Source organism: Macadamia integrifolia, chromosome 12 (assembly GCF_013358625.1).
Source record: "Macadamia integrifolia cultivar HAES 741 chromosome 12, SCU_Mint_v3, whole genome shotgun sequence".
Classification (NCBI taxonomy): Eukaryota; Viridiplantae; Streptophyta; class Magnoliopsida; order Proteales; family Proteaceae; genus Macadamia; species Macadamia integrifolia.
Genome location: NC_056568.1, coordinates 3,668,414 through 3,694,996, shown reverse-complemented (window position 1 = coordinate 3,694,996; position 26,583 = coordinate 3,668,414). Strand labels below are relative to the sequence as shown.

General features: G+C 36.6%; 4 protein-coding genes across 4 annotated transcripts; 3 read left to right on the top strand and 1 right to left on the bottom strand.

Annotated features, from left to right (window-relative positions):
* Positions 1-1,047: 1,047 nt before the first annotated feature.
* Positions 1,048-2,137, top strand: LOC122057647 (cytochrome P450 714A1-like; the record flags this gene model as incomplete). The annotated part of the gene is given in 2 exon segments (XM_042619829.1): positions 1,048-1,426; positions 1,532-2,137. Coding segments are annotated over 2 exon segments (805 nt in total), but the record flags the coding sequence as incomplete, so codon positions are not given.
* Positions 2,138-2,351: 214 nt separating this feature from the next.
* On the bottom strand, positions 2,352-6,524 carry LOC122094716 (cytochrome P450 714C2-like). The gene is made up of 5 exons (XM_042665321.1): positions 6,096-6,524; positions 3,844-4,070; positions 3,487-3,737; positions 2,974-3,340; positions 2,352-2,871 (listed from the first exon to the last, which is right to left on the bottom strand). The coding sequence occupies exons 1-5, from the start codon at positions 6,406-6,408 to the stop codon at positions 2,434-2,436; spliced, it is 1,596 nt and encodes a 531-aa protein (XP_042521255.1). The 5' UTR covers positions 6,409-6,524; the 3' UTR covers positions 2,352-2,433.
* A 4,400-nt stretch (positions 6,525-10,924) lies between these two features.
* On the top strand, positions 10,925-11,914 carry LOC122057688 (calcium-binding protein CML42). Its single transcript, XM_042619893.1, has one exon. The coding sequence runs from the start codon at positions 11,097-11,099 to the stop codon at positions 11,703-11,705; it is 609 nt and encodes a 202-aa protein (XP_042475827.1). The 5' UTR covers positions 10,925-11,096; the 3' UTR covers positions 11,706-11,914.
* A 6,097-nt stretch (positions 11,915-18,011) lies between these two features.
* Positions 18,012-25,546, top strand: LOC122057093 (reticulon-like protein B6). Its single transcript, XM_042619092.1, has 6 exons — positions 18,012-18,316; positions 18,632-18,823; positions 20,607-20,787; positions 23,176-23,317; positions 23,403-23,472; positions 25,109-25,546. The coding sequence occupies exons 2-6, from the start codon at positions 18,640-18,642 to the stop codon at positions 25,279-25,281; spliced, it is 750 nt and encodes a 249-aa protein (XP_042475026.1). The 5' UTR covers positions 18,012-18,316; positions 18,632-18,639; the 3' UTR covers positions 25,282-25,546.
* The last annotated feature ends 1,037 nt before the right edge of the window (positions 25,547-26,583 follow it).

Below are 26,583 nucleotides of genomic sequence, written 5' to 3'. Positions count from 1 at the left end.
TTATTTTTGGTTTTTTTTTTAAAATAATGTTTAAATGGACCGAATAATTCGGTTTAATTCGGATTCGGTCCGAATTATTCGCGATTTATATTCATTTTGGAAAAAGTCACGAATTTTAAAGAATTTTATTTTTAATTCGGATTCGGTCCGAATTTTTGATAAAATTCTTTAAAATTCGGTTCGGCCGAATAATTCGCGAATTATTCGGCCGAATTGATAACTATGATCTAGGTCAAGCGAATTATTCGGCCGAATTGATAACTATGATCTAGGTCAGCTTGAATTGCACTCGATCCCTAGCTCTCAAGTCTTATCAATGAATGGTTTATCCTTGTGGAGTCTGGATCACCAATCCAACGCATGGGTAGGTGATGAAATTAAATGTGTCCTTTTTTTTTTTCTTCTTTTAATATCCCTAGTTATTCAAAAAAAAAAAAAAATCCTCCTTGCATTCTTAATGGTAGGAGGTGATACATGATCACAGAGTCCCAGCCGATAAACTCCATATGTGGGGAGAGGAATTAACCTCCCCACATGGGATCATACCGTCCGTGCTATGAGTCAATTGATGCATTAAGTGTTCTAACTCATAATTCAAATAACACTTGGACTTAGAAGGTAGGATCCCATATAAGGAGAGTTTGGATCAGGTTTTCGTGTGGTGCCTGATCTACAACTAGAATTCACTCAATAACTCAAGCTATTGTAAGAAGAGAGAGATTAAGTTGATTTGATTTCAAGTGTGGATCAGGCACAATAGGATAACCATTCACATACGAGGACCTGATCCAGACTCTAAGGAATGGATCCAAATTCCAGACTCCGGCATTGGGGAAAAGTACATACATGAAGGGTACATGAATTGGTGATAATCCGCACGTGCATCCAAAATCCTCGAACGGTAAACATGGGTAGGCCCGTTTTTGAAAACTTCGAGTGCTGTTGTGGCTATGATCACATATTTAAGCTTTGGAAGTTGGAACAATTTGAGTTATGCTACCTTCTGGTTTATATATTACTGATGATCTGATGGTGTTATTGGATTAGAAAACTTCCGACCAAGAATAATAGAGAGATATGGAAGCTAGAAAGAGAGATCGAAACATTGATACTGAATACAGTGAAGGAGAGGCAAATAAAATCATCAATGGCAACCTCAACCATAGAGAAGGATCTATTACAAATGATCTTGGAGGGTGCCAAGAACAATATTCAAATGGGCTCATCAGATTTATCTAATCGCTTCATAGTAGATAACTGTAAGAGCATATACTTTGCTGGTCATGAGACAACAGCAGTAGCTGCAACATGGTGCTTGATGCTAATGGCATTGTATCCTGAGTGGCAAGATCGAGTCCGTGCGGAGATTGAACATGTTTGTAGGGGTCGATTTCCAGATGCCGATATGCTTCCTAAGATGAAAACGGTACGTACGTACGGAGGGAGGAATGCATAATGCATGCATTGGAAAATACAAATTCCAAATGAGATGCGTTGATTAATTCGTAACTACTAGTGTATGTACGTGCAGATGAAGATGGTGATTCAAGAGACCTTGCGCCTCTACTCTCCTGCAGCGTTCGTATCGAGGGAAGCATTGGAAGATACAAAGATCGGAGGTGTTGCTATCCCAAAGGGCATACACCTATGGACACTGATCCCCACATTGCACCGTGACCCAGAAATTTGGGGAGCTGACTCAAACGAGTTCAAACCCAACAGGTTCGCCAATAGCGTCTCTGATGCTTGCAAGCTTCCACAAGCATACGTGCCCTTTGGAGTTGGGCCTCGCTTGTGTCTGGGCCGCAACTTTGCCATGGTTGAGTTGAAAATTGTTCTTTCTCTTATAGTTTCCAATTTCTCTTTCTGCATCTCTCCCAGCTATCACCACTCCCCTGCGTATAGAATGATTGTAGAGCCTAAATATGGAGTTCATCTCCTCCTAAAGAAAATCTGATTGATCAGTAGTCCACAATCTCAACGTCAATGGGTCAAGACATAAAATAAAGTTTCTTAAGATTTAAAGGCTCTACCCTACACTGGATGATTTTAAATTCTAAAACATTGATTTGTACTACATATATATTCTGTCCATGTAATAAGAGTGCGAATTAAAAATACTGTTCCTTACTCGTTACTGATCACTTCCCTTTAATTGTTAGTTGTTGAAATTAATTTGGAAATGCTTGCCTTGAAATGAAGATCTATTTGTGGAAGTATATATATGTGTGTGTTTAGTGTTTAGAGAGAGAGAGAGAGAGAGAGAGAGAGAGAGGGAAGTGATTATGAGAGATATTTATGTCATAATAATATGATAATTAACAGGATTCATAATAATATAGTATGATCAAACGAATAATAATACATATATCTAATTCATAATACTATATATATTGGATAATTTGTTGGTGAAAGGAACAATAGTACATATGTCTATGTGATCTCATACTTCTTGACAAGGAGATTCATGCCATATTGGGGCTCCACTACAAGCCTAAAAGTTGGCGAATGGAGATATTGGGGAGAGAGGGAGAAGGAGAATTTAGAGAGGAGGAGGGAGAGGAGAACTTTCAATTCAATCATGGCGAATTTCTGTCCCAAGCAAGTCCGAGGGCCAAGCCCAAAGGGTATGTATGCCTGTGGAAGCTTGCAAGCACCCAAAATGCCATTTGTGAACCTCTCCGGCTTGAATTCATGGGCGTCTGTCCCCCAGATATCTGGATTCCGATGCAGAGTCGGGATAGGAATCCAGAGGTTTACACCCTTTGGTATGTCGACACCACCACCCAAGCTTATCTGTTCCAAGGCCTCTCTCGCCACGAATGAACTTGGTGGGTATAACCTCATTGTCTCTTGAATCACCATCGTCAACTGCAAGGTCATCATCGATCAACAGAATATAATTAAATATATAAAGCATATAATAATGGATATAGAATTGGAAGTAGCTAGATCCCATAAATAAAATGTCACCGTTTTCAACTTGAGAAGCATATCCGCATCTGGAAAATGGCCGGCAAAAACCTCAGCCACCTCGTTACGAACGCGAGACTGCCAGTCTTGATGGAACGAAAGTAACATCAAAGCCCAGGTAGCAACAGTGGCCACAGTCTCATGCCCAGCAAAATATATGTTCTTACAATTATCCACCACAAAGCGATTTGCTGTTTCGGACCCAAGCTGATGAGCATAGGCACCTTCCACGAGCCTTTGTAGCAAATCCTCTGTCGTCTCATTATTACTACTTGATTCCTTGCGTTCCTTCACTACCTTTAATATCAACCTTTCAGTCTCTTGCTCTAACTTCCAAGCTTCCCTATTATTCTTGCTTGGGACATATCTAACAGGGCCAATTTGTCACAACAACTCATCGACTTTAGGATTCAATTTCTCAATTCACTGGACCCTTTGATAAGTATGAAAAAGGGTATTTAAAATTTTCAATCTTATACAATTAAGGGATGCATGGGAGTAAACAATGGTCACCTCAAAGCAGGAATTCTAGCATGTAAGCTTGTGCGAGACGTGATCCCCTGCAATGTTCTAAGCAATGAAAAGATCTCTTTTCCTTCAGAGTAGCAACTTCCAAAACAAGCTTTTGAGATCACATCAGCTGAGACATTTCTCAGATCCTCATCAACTTTAATCTCTGCAACTCTTCCCTTAACTCCTCCGATTTGATCTTCCCACGATTTCAACAGAGGCAAGCACGACTCCACCATTAAACCCACCATTCCCTACATACATTCTCTCCCAAACCATTAATTAATTTCACAAGAAGGTCCTTGAAAAATCAATCATAGCCCAAATTTTAAATCAAAATGAAAGGTGGAAAAAAAAAACCTTGACTTTGTCGATGAAGAATTCTGGTGCAATGATTTTCCTTTGATGGAACCAAGCTTGACCGCTGGATAGTGAGACACCCAGGCCCACCAAAGGCCCAATCACCCCAATAAGGTATGAGGGCTTTCCCAGATCCCAAGAGTTACTAAGGGTTATTTCCTTGACAAGATAAGGGTCACTGATATACAGATGTTGCACATTGCCTGTTGAGTACATAAATGTTGGACCTGCAAACATTAACCAAAACCATTCCATATAGATGGCAAAAGTTAATTACGGTTGGTCCATCTATGAAATAACAAACCACCTGATGTGCCGGTGAAAGGGAGATTGGCAAATTCAATCTTGGAATAGAAAAGAGCCCAACTATAAATCGTATAATGCACATCAAAGTTAAGACTCTTTAGTTAATCGGGTGTACGTTCACGATGCAAGGCTTGAAATTGGCTAAGCTCGGCTAGACATACATGGACTTGCATGGGGATGAATGTAAATACAAGAGCGAGTATATAGTTTAATTTTAATTTTTGAAATTTGACAAGTAACTTATCCAAACCATTTCCTATCTATCTAACAATTGGAATTACCATGCTATTTTTTCTTATTTCTCCTTTTGGTAAGTACCACATCATTTATTCATGTGGCTACATTTAAAATTTTAATTATAATAAGTTCTCAAATAATAATTTTATATTTTTATTAAGGGAGAGGATTCACTGAGCAAACTGTATGGAGAACCCACCAATCATAAGGCAAGGGGAGGGGGGAGAGAGAGAGAGAGAGGGGCTGCACACATAGCGTTTGTTGATTTCTCAAAGATACATTTTTCCAATATTATTTTATTTACTGATACGCACCTTGGTTCAATTATCCTAATCCAATAATTTCGTCCATGGGATGTTCCAAAACCTAATCTAACTATCCAGAAATAATATTTTTTATTTTTTTATTTGAGAAAGAGATCTTTATTCTATTTCTATATTATTTTAGATCCAAGGACTAACTAATTGATTACAAACCAAAAAAGAGGGAATAGATCATAGATTGATACCTTGTTATAGAACCAATGCTTGATAGAAATATCAATCGGGTAGAGTCAACAATGAGGTGATCATTAATGACCAATAGATTCAAAATGCCAGAAGAATGCATTTTCACTCCCCCTCCCATATCTTGCACTATAGTCTTTTTAACCTGGTGGATCTCTTTCTCCTTTAATAAAAGTTTAGTATCTTGAATAACAAATTGGTGAGATTCTAAGAAATCTGAAAATTTTTTGAATGATAGTCTATGAATAAAAGAACGTATTAGAAGAATTTATAAAATTAGAAGAACTATTCTTCTTGAATGATAAAAATCAAATTGGGCAATGCCCAGCCTGGCGAAAATTGCAACCAACATATAGGGTTAAAATTTATCAAGGCATGCTCGCTTAGAGTGACTAGGTTTAAAAACAAGTGGGTTTATGCTCGTGTATATATATAAATCATAAATGGAGCCTTACTGGGATTAAATCATAATTAATGAGAAAATAGTTTTCTGTTTCAACTTCCCTTCCAATTAAGCTACCAAAAACCCCATTTGGAGGTGACGCTTAAACACAAGTCATCTATATTAAATACGCTAACAATGACGTTTACTGACTACTGACTCCTGTATGTGCAATTGGACACCCGATGATGTTACATTTTATCAATAATAAATTTAAATTTATTTGCACAAGAAAGATAGAAGAAAGTAAGAAAATAGTAAATGCTTTGCTTTTATGATAATAATAATGAGATTAATATTGGTTGATTGTATAAAGTAATATCAAATTCACCAATAATGTAATGTGATTTGATATATATTATGATGCAAAGTCTTGAATCTCTTGCAACAATAGTTTATAATTAGGAGAAAATTTTCCCTTTTCCCTCACGCACTGGTAAATTTATCCCACCATTGTAATCTAATTGTTGCTCTGCACTATTGAGGAAGGTTCAAAATATATGCATTCTACAGGGAGGAGTTTTATCCAATTGCCAAAAATGATGGGTGAAGAAATTCTCTCTTCACCATGATTGAAGGAAAACTGAATCCCATTGATGATTATATGCAAAGATTAATTCTATGATCGATAATCTTACTAGTTAGTTTCTTTCTTAGGTCTTAGCCGTACTAAGAGATTAATTTATGGTTAATTTCCTTCCTATTAACATTTAACAATAGGACCGGATAGATGGTGGAGTTTTGAGTATATATATGCGTACCGTATTGCTTTCTCCAGTATTCAAAATATGGGAAGAAAGTAGAAGTGTAGTCGTGGGCAGCGATTTGATCTCCATTAAGGACCTTAACCTCCTTTGAATAAATGGAATTGGATGATGCTAGCAGTGATTGGATCTTCTTCATCTCAGGGACATTCCCTAACAGGAAAGAAGGTGGAGGTCCTCTGATGCCTTGTCTCCTTAGCTTCTCTCGAAGCCTCTCCGGCTTTACCCACGCAATGATGTATATATATCCAAACAAGCAGCAGCTACATAGAGTGACCACACATAAGCTCCATAAAACCTTTAATTCCATTTTTCCTTCGTCCCTATGTTAGCTAGCTACCCTCCCTCAGCTGTTCTTCTTTTTCCTCTTTTTCAGGAAGAAAAAGGCTTTATAGTGACAAGATGATATTCTTCCCTGCCTCTCTCTCTCTCTCTCTAAATTAAGAAAAACTACTACTTCTAGTTTCCATTCTTAGTTGTGTTTATATGGTTCAGGGCTCTCCAGTCTCGGTGTTTATGTTGCCAAGCAATACTTCGCAAACACCACCTGTATGTCTAATACTTAAATACCCTCCGATATCCACTGTATTTACAGCTTCATAGTGATGCAGGCTTGCAGCTGATTGATTTAGTTCACGGTATATCGGATCAATACTGATATCTATCGATAGACTTGGTCGGACAATTTTGCCCCAAAAAATTTCAGTACCTTTTTTTGTTAGATCAAACACTAAGAAATACGAAAATAAATAGACAAAAGATCCGTAGGACACAGAGATTTAACGAGGTTCCCACACCAGTGTGGTGTGCTATGTCCTCGGGCGAAGAAGAAGATGTTTCACTATGCACAAGAGAGATCACACCCAAGCAGCAGTGAAAAAACTCCCCTTGAAACCCTAACTTGAAAAAAAAGAAAAAAAACTTTTTCAATAAGACAATAGTACATTATATACTCCAAGTTGTAAGTCGACCCTTCAGGTCGTGATCGATCGGCCCAATCCCTCTGCTTCCATCACAGATCTCTAAAAACTTTCTATTCAGGTTACCACCAAAATATTTCAGAGTGGGTCAATCTTCAAAACTGATCAAGAATTCAAGACAAACTTAACATTTTTATTTATTATTATGGCACCCCCAAACCAAGGTAACACCCATCCGGTACGATATTGATATGGATTCGCCAGATCAGTACCAATTCATAAAAACATGCTGCAGTAAGTAGAGGTATCTCCACTGCTTACATGGTAGAAAGTGTATTAAAAAGGTTTTATGATGACACATATTCTTCTACTTACATAAATGCCCCTCAAGCCATCTTGTTGGCAGTATAGAGGGTCATTTATGGATGCAACATGTGTCATCATGAAGCCACATGTACAGGTAAGTGATTCGGACTCATATTAAAATGTTTTGGAGTTTGACTATTAGTAGGACATAACAATGATAACAAGCTAAACATTTTCCCAACTTAATAAGGTTTGTTACATGGATCCAAACATAAAATCGTAAGAAAAAATGGATTTTAAAAGAGAGTGAGAGAGAGGGGGAAGATAAGAAAAGTCAAAAAGAGATTATATGAAAAATGAACAATGGAACATAGGAAATAAAAGATAAGAGAATGCAATATACAAAGTGAAAAGTGAGAAGTGAAAGTTGAAAGTAGAGGAAAGAGGCATATCCCAGTAAGTTAAGAAAATCGCAACTAAATTGGGTAAGCCACATAGATCATTGCTCACCAATATGCTCTATTTGAGTTCATATTTGGTACGAAACTTAAACTGTACATTTCATTTCTCACAACTTCTCATATGATCATTTTAGGCCTGCTCGTAGCTCTTGCAGCCTCTTCAATCTGAATTCTATCACTCCTCTTTACTGTGGTATCGCTATGTCTTTGTTGAACATGACCATACCACCTCAAACGGATTTCTTGAAGCTTGTTATATATTGATTGGTATAACTCCCAAATCAGCTCTAATATACTCGTTCATTACTTTATCCTTTATGGTTTTGCTACACATCCATTTTAACATCATCATTTCTATCATACACATGACCTCTATATGACATTTCTTAATTGTCCAACATTCCACCCCATACATCACAGTTAGACGCACAATAATCCTATAGAATATTAGTAGATATTGACAATTATATAATATTTGGGATTGATTTCCTTGTTCGTTCATGTAGCATATGCTACCACCTCCCCATGTATATCTCTCTTCTTACATAATAAGGGTCAAATATGTCATGTTATGAAAGGGAGGCATTAATGTACACTAAACAACCTATCATTGTTTTTTTCTCCCCAACCCTCCCCCCCTCCGTTTTTTTTTTTTTCTGAAATGTTAGAGGGAGCTCAAGAAATTATCGTAATTCCAACTCTCTACCATTAATGTAGTCACATCATATTTTCCTCAAATGGTGGCTAACTTACTTTTCATTCTTAATTATGATGAAAGAGGTCCCTCTTCTTAAAAATATAAATTCCCCTCCTTAAAACTAGGAACTGAAGAGAACGCATACTCCACCTAACGAAGATAAAAGTATTTTTTTTTTTTTTAGAAAAAAAATTATAGAAAATGATTAATCCCCATCTATTCGATGGTAGGAAAAAAAATGTTTTAACCCCCACGTCTTCCTTAAATGATTACATGAATGCATGAAAATATAAGGTTGTTGAAATGATCGATTGTCTTTTTCAATTTTTATTTTCACCTTTGTATAACTTGGAGGGTATTTTTCCCTCTACCTTTGTTTTTCTACCATGAGACTAATGGGGATTCCAACTCGTCTCTAATTATTTATGTATTTATTATTATTTTTAAAAATAATTTAACCTTAGCAACATGGAAAGTGTTTGTCTTCTAAAAGTTATTAGTTTTAAGGATGGTAATTGCAATTTATTCTTCAGATATTTGAGGTTTCGATGATGTAATTAAGGGTATCAATCGATTCGATTTTTTTTTTTCAGTTATTCAATTCGATCTACTGTTATTTACATTTTGATAAGGTGCAAATCAAGACCGAATCAGATAGGAATCAACCAAAATCATAATCATTCTGTATTCAATCCAGTTTTACTGATTTATATCGATTTTCGTTATCTGATTCACAACTGACTTATATGCAGTTTGTATTAACGATTTTAAAAAAGCAAGAGGAAGCCAATTCAAATTGAGAAAGTATTTTAGTCTGGCATTTAGTTTTTATAATCATTCTTCTATATATACGAACACTAGGATAGCCTAGTGGTGGCAGCTCTTGCTTGAAGAGTTGGCGCTAAGGGTGTCAAATCGGAACCGAAACCAAAAACCGAATCTAGATCCAGACCGAATACCCTGAATCAAATCCAACCCATTATAATATCGTTAAATCTTGGATTTGAAATAAATATTTATAATTCAGTTCGGTCCGGATCTGGATTTATGCCAAGAACCGGCGATTCTAACCGAAATCAGACCGGATAACTTAATGTCCACTTTTTCCTCTTTAACTAAAAACTTGACATTATTTATATGGAAACCCGATATATTCAATCACTTAAATGATAGATCATCTTATAGAGTTTCAATTATAGTCCAACTCTAAAACTCTCTTTTTTCTTTTTCTTTTTTTTGTTGCATTGGGACTTATGAATCGTGAGTTAAACAATCTACTTAATTGTAACTCTTCAAGTTTAAAGTATTTTGTTCTTCCTCTTCTCTGCATATTGTGTTTTAAAATAATGAAATTAACGATATTAGAAGTTCAATCGATGATCGATAGCTCATGATTTTTTTTTTATTCTTTTGTTGGGGAAGACCAATAACGTAGTGAATAAACATTTATATATATTTTTTTTCAGAATGGCAGCTGCATAATAAAATCGAATTTGAAACTGGATATTGTAACCAAATAAGAACCGAATACAAAATCCAAATAGGAATCAGAACCGGATCGGAACCAGATAGGTCGGGTACGAGTACCAATTTTCAGAACCAAGACGGGACTTGGTCCGATTCTGGATCACACTAACACTCCTTGGAACCAAAACCGGAATCGGGCCGAACACCTGGTTTCGATCCGATTGACATCCTTAGTTGGCGCCAGGGGAGGAGGTCATCCGTGGGTTGTCCAGATGGTTAGGACGAATTAGAAATTGTACTTTTTCCTTTGTTCTATATGGCCACTCGATCCAACCATTAATAATGTTCAATGTTTATGATGGTCTGGAATAAGATAAATATCTCCATTTTTATTTAGTTATATCCCCTTATAGAACTCACCAATCACTTTAACAATTGTGAAATCACGAGTAACATGTAGTTTTCCGGTTATGAATCGAATCACATAGGACAGAAAAACTAGACTCAGATCATTTCTTTGCGATCTAATTCGATTTGCCTATGAACGGTGTGGTTCAGGTATATTCAATTCCAGTTCCATTTTAACACCCTTGACAGATGTAGCTACGTTGACGGGCTGGAGCCAAGATAATCCGATTTTAGCTTGAATTCTCTGTAATATTTCTTTCTATGTGTGTGTGTGTGTGTGTCGTATGAAAGGGTTAGTTAGCCCTTAGCCCAAGTCCAAGATACCGCGAGACTCTTTCATATGAACCAGTATTATAGTAGATATTCTTTTGAGAGAGAGAGAGAGAGAGAGAGAGAGTCCATTCTACCGAGAAAAAAAAAAAGGAGAGGGAGACTCCGTCTTCCGCAAAGGAGGCGAAGATTAGGTCAATGAAAGGCCAAGAACCACCCGAGTTGCACGCTCATTTCAGCTAGGTTTTGACTTTTCAATTCGTATAAAATGTAAAGCGCAACCAATGGTATGGTTGACATATATTGACCAGCACTACAAATCACAATCCGGAAGAGGGGGAGGAGAGGAGGAGGAAGAAGCAGAGGAGGAGGCATCTACAAGGGACGACAGCCAGAAGAACTGAAAAAGAGGCACCGATCGCCCACAAATTCCATCGTCTTGGATCGGTCTGTCTCGGAAAATTAAGAGATGGCGGTAGCAAAGCCAGCAAGCCTCGGGCGGCCGTCATCGTCATTCCGGCTCAAGTCACCCAGCCTCAACTGCCTCCGCCTGCGTCGTATCTTCGACATGTTCGACCAGAACGGGGACGACATCATCTCCGTGGACGAACTGAGCCAGGCCCTCGACCACCTTGGTTTGGAAGCTGATCCTTCGGAGGTTGAATCCATGGTGCGCTCCTACATTAGGCCTGGCAATACTGGCCTAACCTTCGAGGACTTCGAGGCCTTGCACCAATCGCTCGACCAAACCTTCTTTGGGAAAGACAACAACAATAACAAGGACGATGGGGAAGCTGCTGACGAAGACGGGACATGTGATTGTGGTAGTGATGCAGAATCTTCATCGCAGGAGGAGGAGGATCTGACGGAGGCTTTCAAGGTGTTCGACGAGAACGGCGACGGCTTCATCTCCGCCCAAGAATTGCAGGTGGTACTAAGGAAGCTCGGGATGCCAGAAGGCCGAGACATCGGTCGAGTTGAGCGTATGATCTTCTCCGTTGACCGTAATCAAGACGGCCGCGTTGACTTCCATGAATTTAAAGACATGATGCACAGCATCATGGTTCGTAGCTCTTGAATTACGATTGATTAATCAATCATAATTTTCAAGCCTAGATCCTTCGTTTTGTTTTGTTTTGTTTTGTTTTGTTTTTTCTTTTCATTATTTTTTTCCTCCTTGTTTTGATTTGTGGGGTTTGGAACTTCGAACGTTCATGAAATCTTTCCTCCTTCTTCTATTATATATGTTGTTCGATCTTTAGGAATTAAATTTACCTTTGTACTGTCCGTGTGAATGTGTGATCGATGCTCCCCTTTTGATAAATGTGGCGCCCTAGCCTCTAGGGGTAAAGAACCACAAAAATCCAAACAATTGCCAATATTCCAAACAAAATGAAAACTCGGACCGTAGATGATGCCTTTGCGCATGTTTCTATTGCCCTGTATTAGTGCAACGGTGACGTAATTTGGCAGGGTCCCTTACCCTTATTATTATTAATAGAATAATTTTTCCATGCGCATGCGTCTTCCATGGAGCCTATGATAACACACCTAATTATGTCAAATGGCAAGTTGGATGAGATGAAAAATAATGACATATAGTTCCCTACCTTGGTATGTTGCTCACATGTCAAGTTTTAGCGTGAAAAGTTATGTAATTCAATTTGTATATAAAATTTGAATTGTGACCAACCTAAAGCATTCTCTAGATATTGAATGGTAAAAAATGTATCATCCTTCTAAGTAAAGAAGGGTGTCTTATTTTTTTGATGGAATTTATCATGCTGATCTCATTCTCAAATAAATGATTAGTCACAGAGTTTTTCATCATTCTTCTCTTTCTATTTCGAATGAGCCTTGAACTCCTAGATTAAGGCATTTTATAGAGTTTCAGGTTTGTCAAATGAATAACTGTTTGGTGTATGAATTAATGATAGGGAATGCTTTACCAAAAAATTAAAATGATAGGCAATTGCTGTAACTTTGGGTTGATACTACTTTCTATATTTTTCGTTAATATATTTTTTTTTGGGTGAATAATTAAATATATTAAAATGCGAAGAAAAGAAAGAAAAGAAAATTACAAGGCTAAGATGCCATCAAGAGGAACTAGGCCCCAGACCAACAGCCAGAAAAGGAACAAAAACATCAACCCTAGTACCAAATGAAAACTGCACACATTGTGATCATCCAAAAGAAATCAAAATTTTCACTTAGATGAGCACAGAAAATAGGGGGCAAAGCGAATACGATGACTCCTCTCCCTATGCGTAGCAAACATTCGAATGTCTTCCCAATGAACCTCCTCCTCAGTATCCTCCTCTCTATGGTTCAACTCAGGATCTTCCACTTCAGAGGGATCAACTAAGGAGGCTGCAAGCCAATCCAAAATATGAAGGAATGAATTTCCCTCATATGACTCCAAGCTGACTCCACACGGAATGGAGTTATCATCCACATTTGCAATATGAGTCTTAACATCATCTGTTTGCCAACTTATCAATAACAGAGGTTTCATTGTCAGGATTACAATACTTCAAAGATTCATCTAGCCCATGGAGAGGGGGCTAGTGAGAGGGGGAATGCTTCTTCTTCTTTTTGTTCTTTTTTTTTTTATTATTATTATTATTCTTTTTCTTTCTCTTCCTACAAATAGATGGGATACATGGCTGATTCTTAGTGGATCATGGCAGCAACTATTCCCATTAATATTGCTAGGTCTATTTGTCAGGTTCTTATTTAACCCTAGCAACCTACAAATGGTTGGTTTCCTCCCTTATCTAGTATGGGATGCCTTCCAGCTGTTTGTTTGGTAATGAAGTTCTTAATTCAAAGTGAGTTTGGGTGTACATATTTCTTACAAAAAAAATAGAATCGGAAACTTTCTATGAATGTGAGATATTCACCCAGGGTTTTAAAAAAAAAAAATGGACGGTGTTTTTTTTTTAATAGAAAATAAAAAATTCATTAAGAACTTAAATTTGTAACATCCATGCATTCATATGAGGATTGATAGTTAGTTTTTTTCCTCAGAGCACGAAAGGCTAGTTTTTTCAACCAGTAGTACTAGCTCTTTAGTAGGTCAAAGCGAAAAATGAGCCTTAGTAGTGTCCTATATACTTCCAAAAATAAGGGTATGTGCTCCATGGCCACGAAGTATTGTGGTTCAAAATAAGGTCATGCAAAAAGAGGGAATCACTCCAAATATCTGGCGCGTTCAAACCATCTTCTTCAACATGCTTCGATCTGATATGATATCAATCCAAGATCAATCAATTTTACCCTTATTTAATATTTTTTTTAAAAAATGTTTTTTACGATTTCACCCTTGAAACCGATACTGTACCTGATCCCATATGGATTAAGTCTTAGGATTGATCTCAACCGATACTAATATGATAAGACCACTCCAATGTCAATACCTAAAACCTTGCTTCCAACTGTTGTCCCCCTTTTTGAATATCAAACTTACCATATGAGGATCACCCAAATTTGATTTGTGATGGTTGTTTTTACCAGAGTATTTTTAATAGTGGTTATTGATGAGCACAATAATGTGTAAAATCTTAGGGATATAAGTGTACATTTTGCCCCACTTTGGATAGTACTACTTCTGTTTTTCTTTTCTTTTTTTAGTTTCCAAGTCCACAAGAGAAAGTGTTTAAAGTGAATCAAGAACCAGTCAAAGCTTGAACTAACTTGTCCAAAGGTGGGACCCACTCATTGGTACCACATCCTCTCTCCTACAAAATCATGAATATTATTCTCTCTTATTGCCACCTTACAAGATCTTGAAGATGCTATGCAGAGATTCCTTTATGATTTAGTCAAGATTGCAAGATATTGGTTAATATTGCAGGGAAGGAATATAACTTATTAATTTTGGAAACAAATTCTCTCTTTCCTCATACAATATCTCAGAGAATGAGGATTTTTATCAAGATTTAATTTTATTTTATTTTCTTTCTATTCTTAAAGAAGAATTGTAGAAGGAAGGAGGCAAGACCAAAGCCCTATAAAAGCCCCTTCCTCCCCCCTCCTAGAACGATTATTCCCCTTAGTTTATTTTCTAGTTTATGCTTAGTTCCCTTCTCTCTCTCCCTCTCTCACTCTCTTTAGTTTTAGTTCTTCTTTATTTTGCTTTAATCACTTTTGTAATAGCTTTTTATTTCAATTAATGCAAGCACTATTTTATTTTTATTCAGACTTTTATGTTTATAATTTATGCAATTGAGTTGTAATTTTTAAGTTATAGTTCTAGGCTTAGATCTAGGTGACAAGATCATGAGCCGTGGAGCAACTTCTTTTCAAATTCAGTTTTTTTTTTTTTGTTTCAAGATTTGTTTTCTCCAAGCCTAGAAATTTCAAATCTGGTTCATTCCAGATCTGGTTTTTAGGGTTGACAGTATCTCAAATCACCCAAGCTTTCAAGTTCAAGCATTGATTCAGGTAGGTAGGCTTCTTCAATAGTCTTCTCTCCCCCCTCTCATTCTCTCTTTTGACTACCATTTCTTTCTTAATTTAAGATTTTAATATCAATCGTTACATTATTGCTTTTCCTTTCCCCCAAGGTTCATGACTAGTGTATATGTTGGTTTTGCCCCTCTTAGCCATAGAACCATCATTTTATTGTTTTTTATTTTAATTGCATTCATTTCCTTAAAACCAAGTAGAGTAACCCTTGTAAGAGTGACTCTCTGGTCAAGTAGGGAAACTCATATTATGATGCATCCCTCGGGCTAAGTAGAGAAACCTACTTATGAGTCTCTCTCTAGTTTTATCCCCTTTCTTTTACTTTATTTTTATTTCAACATTTTTTTCCATTCATTGCTTTTTAATTGCATGGGTTATTTATTTATTTAATTTTAATTGCATGTCTTGCGTATTTAAATTCTTAGATGACGAATGGTTAGGACATTATTTTAGATACATATGTTTAGGATAGTAGTTAGAATTAGATCACAACCATTAATCAGTTCAATTTCGTATTATTAAAAGAAGCTGAAAATAAAGTGGTTGTTCTCCTTGTGTTCGAACCGTAGCTACACTGATCCGTACGCTTGCAGTTACATTTTAAATCCTAACAATTATATTCCAAGCTTTATTTTGCAATTTTGAGTTGTGGGTGTACAAGACAAAGGGGTCCTCGAGGGGCTGCAACAAGCAATAGTAAAAGGATTTCAAGAGATTGAATATTTGTGGGTGAACAATTATATGTTTGTTCACGGTTGATGCAAGACACACAAGCTGGATGGCCCTCGGTGCTGTGCAGTCTTTTATTAGCTATGCCATCTTTAATGTCTTTATTGGATGTTTGTATAATTTGCAAGGATGATTATATGGTTTCAATGGGAAATAGGTTAGCTGGCAGGGTTAAGCTTGATAAATTATTTTTGCCTATTAAGGATGATTATTGGCTTCCTTCTTTGGTTAATTTTTCTCTTCTTTTCACACACAAAAAATAGGCCTATTATTTGTAGATTTAATGGTGAACAATGCACAACCTGATCGATAATGTATGTCATGTCTAAAGATTTAATATATCAGGTTGGGCAACTGCTTTTTTCTTATAAAACAAATGGTTATTTGTCCTTGTTAATTATGTAATGACAGAAAGAGAGTATTGAAGTAGCAACGTAAGAAATATTGTTTGGAATAGAAGAAACAGTTAAGAAGGGATGAGAGATTGAGAGGTGCATCAGATATGGAGCGATCTTGTGGAACTAGAATCTCTAATGATCCCTAACAATTTTTTGAAGTGGCCATAGGTCACTATTCCTCTTCAAACTGGAGAGTTTTTTGTTTAAACCCAGCTTTTGTGTAAAAAGTGACAATGACAATGCAATATATATATATATATATTAATTTCTTTTTCTTTTCTTCTAATAAAAAAAATGGTGATGAGCAACGCATAACCTGAAATTTTTACAATTTTTTTTTAGGAGGAATGCTTTCTACCCACAAGCATGGCCGGGTGTCAATTAGTTTGTGTTTGGTTTTTCAGTTCAGAAAAATGATGAGGTAAACTAAAATTGAACCGTGAATCGAATCGATTCTATATTTGAATATTCAAGCAGATTTAATTCGGTTCTATTCGATTTCGATACCAATTTGATTATGTAATCAATTTTAATTCGATTTTGTAACTCGATTTTAATTCAATTATGCAAATAGTTCCACTCTTAGATCATGATTGTGATGTATCAAAGGCCATAATGGGCTCAAGTTATGAATATTATGGTCATTGTTAACTGTAAAATTATCTTAGTATGTGAATATGTGTAATAAATTGCAAAAAACACTTACCAAAAAAAAAAAAAGGTGAATACTTATATACTCAAACCAATATCAATTTGGTTCAATACAATTTGAACTGATGATTCTTATACCTTGAATCATAATCAACTGAACCGAAATGAATGCTCATATATCCAAACCGAATTAGTTTAGTTTTATTTGATTAATTCGATTATAAATTGACACCCTAACATATGCAGGCCACCATAAAAAAATAAAAGAATAAGAAAAAATAAAAAAATAAAAAAATAAATCCTTGAAAAAATAAAAAAAATAAAAAAATAAATCCTTTTTTCCTATTATTATTAGGGAAAAAGTGAAGAGCCCTATGGACAATTTTATACTCTCTTATTGGTTGGGTGTGAGAATAGAGGTGTGTAGTTCTGTGCCCAATTTTTTCTATTCAAAAACGTGAATATGATTTCCAAGTCACAATCAAGGATTTTAAAATTAGATTCGGGATTGAATTAATCCCTCATACCGTTTGGCATCCTTTGTTCTTCTCATACATATTTCGTTGTAGAGTTACTCTTCTTCCCTCTTTTTGCATCTTTTTCTTTGTATTATGACTAGTGTAATTTTCCCCCCTCTCCTGGAGTTGATCATAAATAAATTTCTTTTTTATTAAAAAAAAAAAAAGGGAAAAAACGATAGGTCAGGTCTAAAAATCTGTGACCTGATGCCAAAAACCCTAAAATCCACCCTAAAATGATCGTAATTGAAAAAAAATTGGAGGATTGAACTCACATTTGATTTATACAGTATTATTATAATTGCTGCAAATGTTGACCGTTACTCCGTGTCTCAGATCTATTAATCTTATGCAACAAAGAAACCGTTCCGCCAAATCCCAGGTGGGAGTGTGGGACCCTGGGGTGGGGGTGGTGGTGGGTAAGGACCGAAGGAGAGAGAGCAATTAGCAATTTATGGTATAGACCGAAAAACGGGAGAATTTGGCGGAAGGGTAAATAGGGGCAAAGATTCCCGCCCTTCCTCCACCACCGCTTCATTGGCCTTTCGCCTTCGTGGCCCTCATGGCCCTCATATAAATATATATATATATATATATGTATATTTATATTTTAAAAGGAAAAATGGTCGAATTTCGCTCGTCCTCTCATAGTTCCTAGTGATTCGCTATTTTCTGTCTAAGAATGTTGAGGCCACGACGCGAATAGTCTATTCACAGTCGGATTCACGCATCAACTATATTTACTTTCCTGCGATTTTCACGGAAATTAAACTCTATATTTTGCGCTCCTTCCGTTGCCCCACGCTGAATCATCTTCTATTCTCTCCGTTGAAGGGGAACACAGAATTGCGGAGAGGAAGAGAGTAGACCACTACCACAACGACCAAGAACTTTCATATCGTTGCCTTCACATTTGCAGAGTAAGGATTTTAGGATTTTTTTTTTTTTTTTTTAATGGGTATCATTCTCTTCCCTAGCCTGTTCTTTGTTTGTTCTCTACGGATCCACATTCTGGTCTCCCCCGGGGGCGCGACCTTCTCAGTTCTCACTATAACGATGAAATGGTCAAATAATTTTTCGTTGGTCATATGTTGTTAGGAGTGGTCTGTCAATGTCCGCAGTTTATGTTTCTCGGATCATTTTCTGGTATTTTGATGTTTGCAGATGATCTTTCGCCTTCTGTATTATGGGTGATCATTAATATTCTCTGCTTCTCCCCTACCTTCTATTTTCAGAGCATAAGATGTCGGATCCTGTCGAAGACACTGGTTCTGAATCTCTGATGGAGAAGATTACTGATAAGATTCACAATCACGATCACTCTTCTTCTTCATCGGATTCGGAAAGCGAAAAATACTTGCCATCTAGAAAGAACCGCTTGTTCGGCAGGCAGAAACCTGTTTATACGATACTCGGTGGTGGAAAGTGTAAATAGATCTTTCCTTTCTCATCTGATCCTCTTTTAATCATGCTTTACGGCATTGTTATGCTTTTCTATCCACTCCTAATTTTGGTGTTTACTCTGTGTTGCAATCACATATCATGTCCAGACTGTTATGTCATCCTCTTTATGTTACTTAATATTCTAATGCAAAGGTTATTGATAGCGCATTAAATTTTTTATGCCTTATGCTCTCTTCTGCAAATTGGAAATTCTGTTTGATAACTTGTGTTTCTGAATGGGGAATTAATTAAGAAAATCAAATGTAATCTTCAATTTGCAGTGGATAGCATAAAATTTTATCTTTTGATTACAAGAGGAAAACTTACACTGAATATATCCTGTATTAGCTGGCTTTTTCAAGTACGATCCAGAAACAGACACAGCACCCACTTGGGTGCCTAGGTGTAAAAAGAAAAATTATTCTGTATTAACTGGTTATTTCAAGTAGGAGCCAGAAACTTGAAAGTACAGAACCCACTAGTGTGTCTGGAGTTGTAGCTGTGATAATAATTTTGAGGGAATTGGATTAACATCAGAGCAAAAATCACTGCACTTCTGTGGTTGATAGAACTTCAGTTCAGAGAAAGCATATGGGAAAACAAGAAAGGTGCAGTACAGAATATCTCGATGCCTTAATAACCATACTCAAAAGCAAGTATAATCCAAAGATAAATTGCATGGATGAGGCTAAGGAGTGAAAAATTAAATGGTATAGATTCAACGTCCTTGCATGGAAAACGGGGGTTGCGAAGAGAACAAGAGATATTTGGTTTCTCCCTTTTGGTGTAGTATCCTCACATATGGTGGGGTTTCAATTCAATGATAGAACACATCCTTGATGATTGCTTCACTCTGCTTGGGTTGAGGCTATGGCCACATGGGCAATCATTTTTCTTGGTCAGAATCCCAGATTTCTGTTTCTTGATAAGCTGACCTTCACCCCATTGGTACTTTTTCTTATCCTTAACTATATATTATCGCCAACCTCTTTTATCAAGCACTTGTTTAAGTATTGGGTTGGGTGGAGTTCTTTTCACGGGGTGGATTTGGTAAGTTGAGTTGTAATAACATTAGAGATGCCAAGGAGAAGTATCTCATCCTTGAGAACTACCAATATTTGGTCTGAATGATCAGCTAGCTAATAGATTTTTAGTAAAATTCCCAGTTCATACCATTTTATAGGGTCATAGGTTGATAGATAGATAGTTGCATACTGTTAAGGGAAAATGGGTGTTGAACAATTACGGTTGCAATTGATCTTGCAAAAATCTTTACAGAAGAAAATTCACCAGCATTGATAGATAGATGAAATTTATCTGTTGGCATTTGACTGGCAAGTGGTGACTATTTTCATGATTACGGTTGTCAATGCTGCAATTTTGGTTATTGTATTTAGTGTTGTTCACCTTGTTTTGTGGAGAAAATCTAGATGTTTGAACTGTTTGGCCATCCCTTGATCTGAAAAGGAGCTGTACTAGGCAATCCCAGTAGTACAAATGTCAGCGTTCATTTGGACAGGTTTTGACCTGTCAAATTCATGGGTTGTTATTGTGCTGGTGACTCCTTGAGATGATTAGGGTTGTTGACTTGTCGTCATTGTCTTATTTCTGTTCTGGCGTTCTATGTTTGTCACCTTGTTTAGTGAAGTCAGTTGTCTACCTTTTATGCAGAAAATTTGGTCATGCCCTGTTTCTAATTTTAACCTTATCGACTATCATGTGCGTTTCCTTGATCTTTCTGATGTTAATTTTTTGTCTGTTGTTCAGCTGCTGATGTAATTCTTTGGAGAAACAAGCAGATATCAGCCTGCATAGTTGCTGGTGTGACGGTTATTTGGCTAATCTTTGAGTGGATGGGTTATCACCTGCTTACTTTTGTTTGCCATTCTCTTATCCTAGCCCTTGCGACATTGTTTATCTGGACCAATTTCTCGTCATTTGTCAATAAGTTAGTTTCGTCTCCTTGGATCTTTTCATTTAGTTGATGTTTCTATTATATGCTTGCCTTTTTCTTTTTCTTATATTAGCTATAACGTTATTTCTTTTTATTCGGCTTTATTTAGAATGACATTATGAAAAAGGGTGAAAAAAACTGAAAATGTGGCACAGTCGTGATTTTCTCTAACTTAATATAGTTGTAACCCAATTTAAATGTTTTTCCCCTTCTTTTTCTGAATAAAATATTTTATAAACCCTAAATAATGGTTTTCAAGTCAAACATCTTCTACTCATGTCTATGTATTCACTTGATCACCCCCATTTGATCCAATTTTTTCAGAAGGTGGATTGCCCATAGAAAGCACTTCTCTATCTGAATAGTGCTTTTGTGGTTTCCATGGGTGTGTACTTATTGCAGTGATAATTGCAAATTTTGCACTTCTTTTTGGCTATGTACATCTTTTAAAGGTCTTAGATTCTAAGGTCGCTCTGAATAACCAAATTTCATCTACTTCATGTGTTCCAAGTTACAGTGAGCATTGGTATAGATCATAGAACCACTGTTGTAAGTACTTCTCATAGTTGATAGATAGAACTAGAAAGCCACAAGCCTAACTAGTGCACAGCCATATCAAGGTCTTGAGAATCATACAATAAACAACCAGTTCTGTTAGATTATGGATTTTCCTTTCAAGTTCAAATTATTGCGCAACAAATTTATCCACTGGCATGAAGACAAGCTTGAAGAAGGGTGAAAAAAGTAACAGCTTTGTTCACTGGTAAAAGTCTTTGTGATTCGTTGCCTGACCCGGGATAGAATCCCATCTTCACCTTTAACACTCTTAACAGCTAACCATTGATCATCTTAAATATACAGGGTGAAAAAAATAAGAAGATTAAAGAAGGAAAGGAAAGGCTAATTATATGGTCATAAACGTTATCCTTTAGCTCTAGCCAGATACTAATTGAACATCTATGAGCATACACAATCAATACGTAACTTCAATATTGTCTGTGAGGTGGGGATGGATGTCCTCAGCTAGGGCAACCATTTATTCCTTCCCACTCTACTTGTGGTAATGTTGCTGAGTTGAAGGGTCTCAGTTGGATATGAGGACAGAAGTGGGGGTTCTCCAGTATCAATATGTACTTTGAAATCTAACTAATGATTGAAGGGTCAAGCTTAGAATTTTCTTCTGTGATCTTCAGATCTCCATCAAGTTTGCACTAGTCTATAGGAATCCTAAGTAAACCTTATTCCAGGGTTCCCACCTCCCCGTCTCTCTTCCCTTTTTTAATTGAACTTAAGTGCTATTCAGTAATTTGGTCTAAACAAGCAGTAAACTTAAAAGGCTCCTTTCTTTTGGGGTAATAAGCTTTAAGTAGCAAAAATAAGTAATGCTAAACCCGGCCTTAATTGACCGACTATATCAGCAATGCTGTTGTTTCTGTTCTGTTATTATTTATTATCTTATAAAACTAGCTGAGTGATATGGTTCTCTTTATGTTGATGTTTTTGGGTTTCAAAGTGTAGAAATGACCATTGCAAACTTCATAGCCGATATACATAAAAAGTTATTTGGTTTGGCATCGCGTAATGACTAAAAACAAAATGACTTAACCCAAAGAGAATTTCCAGACTAAATGTTTCTATTGGATTGGCTGAACATGTCCCCAAACATGGCATTTTAATGGATTGGTTGTTTTCAAGTTACACAACTCAACTTCAATGATATGAAATAACAAAACCCCAAATGGTTGATGGATTCAACATAAAATTACCCATTTGTTTCGTGTCAATTTCATATTAATCCAAAATTAACCCAAATCTAGAAGTATCTAACCCAAACATGGAAGTGGTGGGAGCATTTGTGTCAGGTTGGTGGGTTCTGGTGTATTGCCACCTCAACATCAACACATTTTGGTTGTTTATTTGGCCACATTAATAAAAATTGAACTACTATTTCAAGTGCTTCACTTTTGAAATATGCAAATATTGGTTATTTTTCTTCTCTGTGGGCGGATCAGTCATGTATCTGTACTTTGGGTATTTCAGCCGTATTAACATAGGAAAACTAAGCGTTCATCTTTCTGAAATTAATTGATTTTCTCAGAACTTCTACTTCTTTCCTTTGCCTTAATTCTAATGGCAATTATGGTTTATGCTGAGGTGTGGAACAGTCAATTTTTCTCAATCTGAAATGCATTTTATCTTGAATGAGAGAGACCTGATGATCACAAACTTGTTAATTTGGGGCATAATCATTCTGATGGATTATTTAGCTGACAACAGCATCAGTTGTGATAACTTTTGTTTGACTGTAAGTTAATTTGCTAGTCACTTTCTTAATGCAATATCAATATTATTGTGTTTTCTTTTTTTTAATTGGGGAGTCAGGTCACCGCCTAAGTTCCCTGAGGTAATATTACCAGAAGATCTGTTCGTTAGTATTGCTCTGTTGTTGAGGCATGAATGCAATCGGGTCTTTGCAACCTTAAGGGAAGTAGGTTCAGGAAAGAACTTGAAGAAATTCCTCATGGTACAGCATTTATTTCCAATCTTGTAGAAAGAGTGTCTACTTCTTCCCTCTTGTTTTATTAGCTAAGACAAAAAGCCATTTGCAGGTGATTGCAGTGCTGTGGGTTCTTTCAGTTGTTGGCAGTTGGTTCAATTTCTTAACGCTCTTCTACATGGGTGAGATTTTTGTTCCATTTTTTTTTTTTTTTTTTAATTTTATTTTGGGGGTGCATGTTAGGGGAGGGGATGGGCAAACTAAAAAGATCTCTCTTCTTCGATAAGAAAACCTGTACGAACTCTCACACACTTTGCAGCTGTTAAGCACATAAACCTCGGAGACCAAGAACACAGAATAAAATGTCACAAAGTCAATTGGTAAATCAAAATTTGAAAGGCAACAACTATACTAAATCAAGAAGCCAAAGCATAAATCTCCCATAATGTAAGCCCTTGAAAGCCTCGGACCCAAACAAATACATGAAAAAAAAATTCAATAAGCAACGGTAGTAGTGATCACCAAAACTGTTCCTTTTGGAATTTTTGAGACAACAAATGCAATTAGGAAGTAGTGATCCATTTTGGTTTGTTCGTTCGTTATCTTAAACAATTCCTATTCTGTTCCATGTATTTTCTTGAATTTATCAGAAGGGAGTAATAGGAGTTGCCTCTTCCTTTAGGCTTCATAACCTCTCCCATCTTCCCATTGGTTGCCCCCCCCTCTTCCGCATATGATGATCTTGTGAACTATGATGCGTTTTTTAGACTTAAGACCCTTAAATTTTTCTTTTAACCTTTCATGTGTTTTTTTTTTTTTTTTTTTGGGGGGGGGGGGTGGAGAGGTGGTGGTGGTGTTGAGGTCATTGTGGTTGTTGAGTTCTGCCTCCTAAAAATCTAGGGTAGTAGAGGTCCCATACTATTATGGTGCTACAGTAGCAAATAGCCAGCCAGGCTACAGTTAGATACCACCCACTACAGCTTTTGATACATGATTTTACATTTTTACAATCTAAGATGGAGTAATCCATAGAATGTTATTTGACAATGGCAACTAGATGAGATCCCTTTAAGATTTCATTAATATTGCTTAAGACAGTGGTCCCCACTTTATTAAAAATTGGGTATTTGTTTGTCGGAGGTATTCCAGAAGAGGGTTCCCCAGATCATTGGTTCAAGTTAGTCAAGAGGGTTCAAGTTTGTGGAGAGTTTGAGCTCTTCTATTGTCTCTGTTGGTTTCAGTAAAGCTTGCATTGAGGATGAGCTAGAGAAATTTAAGTGTACAAACATATCAAAATATTTTGATATTTCTAACACTTGGTAGAATTATTTATATGATATAAAAATGGTAAAAAAATTTAGCCGACCCCATCAAGTTGGGATAAGTCTCAGTTTGTTGTTTGTAGAAATGGTAAAATTTGCTAGTCCTTGAACATTTTCTCTCTTGAGATTTTTCATGGATAACACTTCATGCAGGCGTCTGATTCTAACACATGCACTCTTTTACATGTAATAAAAGGCTCTTAGCCCCTAAAATCTCGATACTTAACCCAAGAAGTCACATCCATGATGCATGTGAGCTGCTTGTAAGTGTCAAAAGTGTTTTTGTTATAAGAAGGTTCATATATTGATTTCCCTCAGAAGCATCTTTCTTCTGATGATAGGATTAATCCGATCAGGGAGAATAAGAGATATAGGTGTGGCCTTTGCATGGTGATTGAGCTCTGTCGTGGGATATTTATGTGTTTTATGATTGGTATGTGTGCACAAAACAAGATGAAATCTGTTCTGTTTTCATTTTCTTTATTCTTGGTTGCAGTGTTTGTGTTGCTACATTCAGTGCCAGCGCTGTATGAGAAGCATGAGGATCACGTGGATACTTTTGCTGAGAAGGCCTTAGTGGAAATCAATAAGCAATATGCAGTATTGGATGCCAAGGTGCTTCAGAAGCTTCCAAAGTTACCCTTTAACAAGGATAACAAGCAGCACTGATGACAAGTCACAAAGCAACAACAGCCACTGCAGAGCCAGTCCTCAAATGTATTTGAGGCTTTTTGGCCTAGCATTTAGCTTTCTTGGGAGTTTAGTTACATAGTTCTTATATATTATACCTAGCTCAACAAGCCTTGGGCAGTGATCATTTTGATGTTCTTTTTTCCCATTGGTGTTTCCTTTGTTTCTTTTTGAAGCGGAAAACTTTCTTGTTTTTTGGACATGCCTTGAAGCGATCAGATCTGCATATCAATCTTATGAGAAAGTTTGATTTTCTTGTGGAACATACATATCAGTATGTGTGGATCATACTATTCCTTCCACTTCCAAATCCATGTTAATAGGAATGGGATTTCTTTGTTATGACAGCAACAAAAAGGGCCTTTCCTAGTGTTTTATTGTTAGTATCCTTTGAGAAGCATGTTTATTTAAAATGAATGAAGATGGATCTAAGTTGCTTTTACATTGATAGCGTGTATTACACTGGTATTACTTTGATGGCTGGTGGATTATCATGGCATTAGCTCACGCTGAGGCTGCAGCCTTTTCTGTTCTTCAATCATCGTCTTTATGGTGATGAGAAGGAAGAAACTTTTGCATCGTTTATTTCATTTTTTATGGGAAGTTACTATCATTCCACTACGCTTAGCTTATATTTAGTGAATTTCTCCTACTTTTTTTTTTTTTACTCCTTTGCTTTTGGATTTACATCTTTTTCTCTCTGTTTTGTTTTTTTTTTTTCACCTGTAATTTATTAAACTTTTAATTTTTTATTTTCTTTATAAAACCTATTTCATAGAGTCGAGAACTCCGTATAAGGCAACAGTGTCCTCTTGTTTGTCATATAGAAAAAGGGACCCACTAATTCCTTCTCCTTCCTCTTTCTCTGGTTCGGCTCTTGTTCGTTTGGAAAATCCATTTTGAGCTCGTCCATACAAGGATTTAGGGGACGATATTGGTATATCGATCCGATATTGATTCGGGTCGAATCAGTGGTTATCGGTCTATTTTTTTTCTTGATCTTTATAAAAAATATTATTCTTTTATTATTTTACCCTTGAAATGATCTAGATAATCGATCTAGATCGGTATTAGATTGAGAAACGATACGGCGGATCCCAGACCGATACTAGAAACCATGCGTCCATGCCCTCCTGTTGCCGTCGTTCCCGATATTCTCCAAAGCTGATTCACGTTTCACTAATTAGATGAAAAGAGAAGGAAAGGGAATGGAATGGATTGAGATAGCCAGTGGAAGGGGGAGTTGCAGGGGGAAGTCGCCTTGTCCTATCTCCCACACCA

Coding starts and splice junctions, on each gene's coding strand:
- LOC122094716 (XM_042665321.1), bottom strand. CDS start 6,408: ATGGAATTAAAGGTTTTATGGAGCTTATGTGTGGTCACTCTATGTAGC. Junction 4,071..6,095: donor ATACTGGAGAAAGCAATACG/GTACGCATATAT, acceptor TAATGTTTGCAG/GTCCAACATTTATGTACTCA. Junction 2,872..2,973: donor TGCTTCTCAAGTTGAAAACG/GTGACATTTTAT, acceptor ATGACCTTGCAG/TTGACGATGGTGATTCAAGA.
- LOC122057688 (XM_042619893.1), top strand. CDS start 11,097: ATGGCGGTAGCAAAGCCAGCAAGCCTCGGGCGGCCGTCATCGTCATTC.
- LOC122057093 (XM_042619092.1), top strand. CDS start 18,640: ATGTCGGATCCTGTCGAAGACACTGGTTCTGAATCTCTGATGGAGAAG. Junction 20,788..23,175: donor TTCTCGTCATTTGTCAATAA/GTTAGTTTCGTC, acceptor TTGGGGAGTCAG/GTCACCGCCTAAGTTCCCTG. Junction 23,473..25,108: donor CTTAACGCTCTTCTACATGG/GTGAGATTTTTG, acceptor TCTTGGTTGCAG/TGTTTGTGTTGCTACATTCA.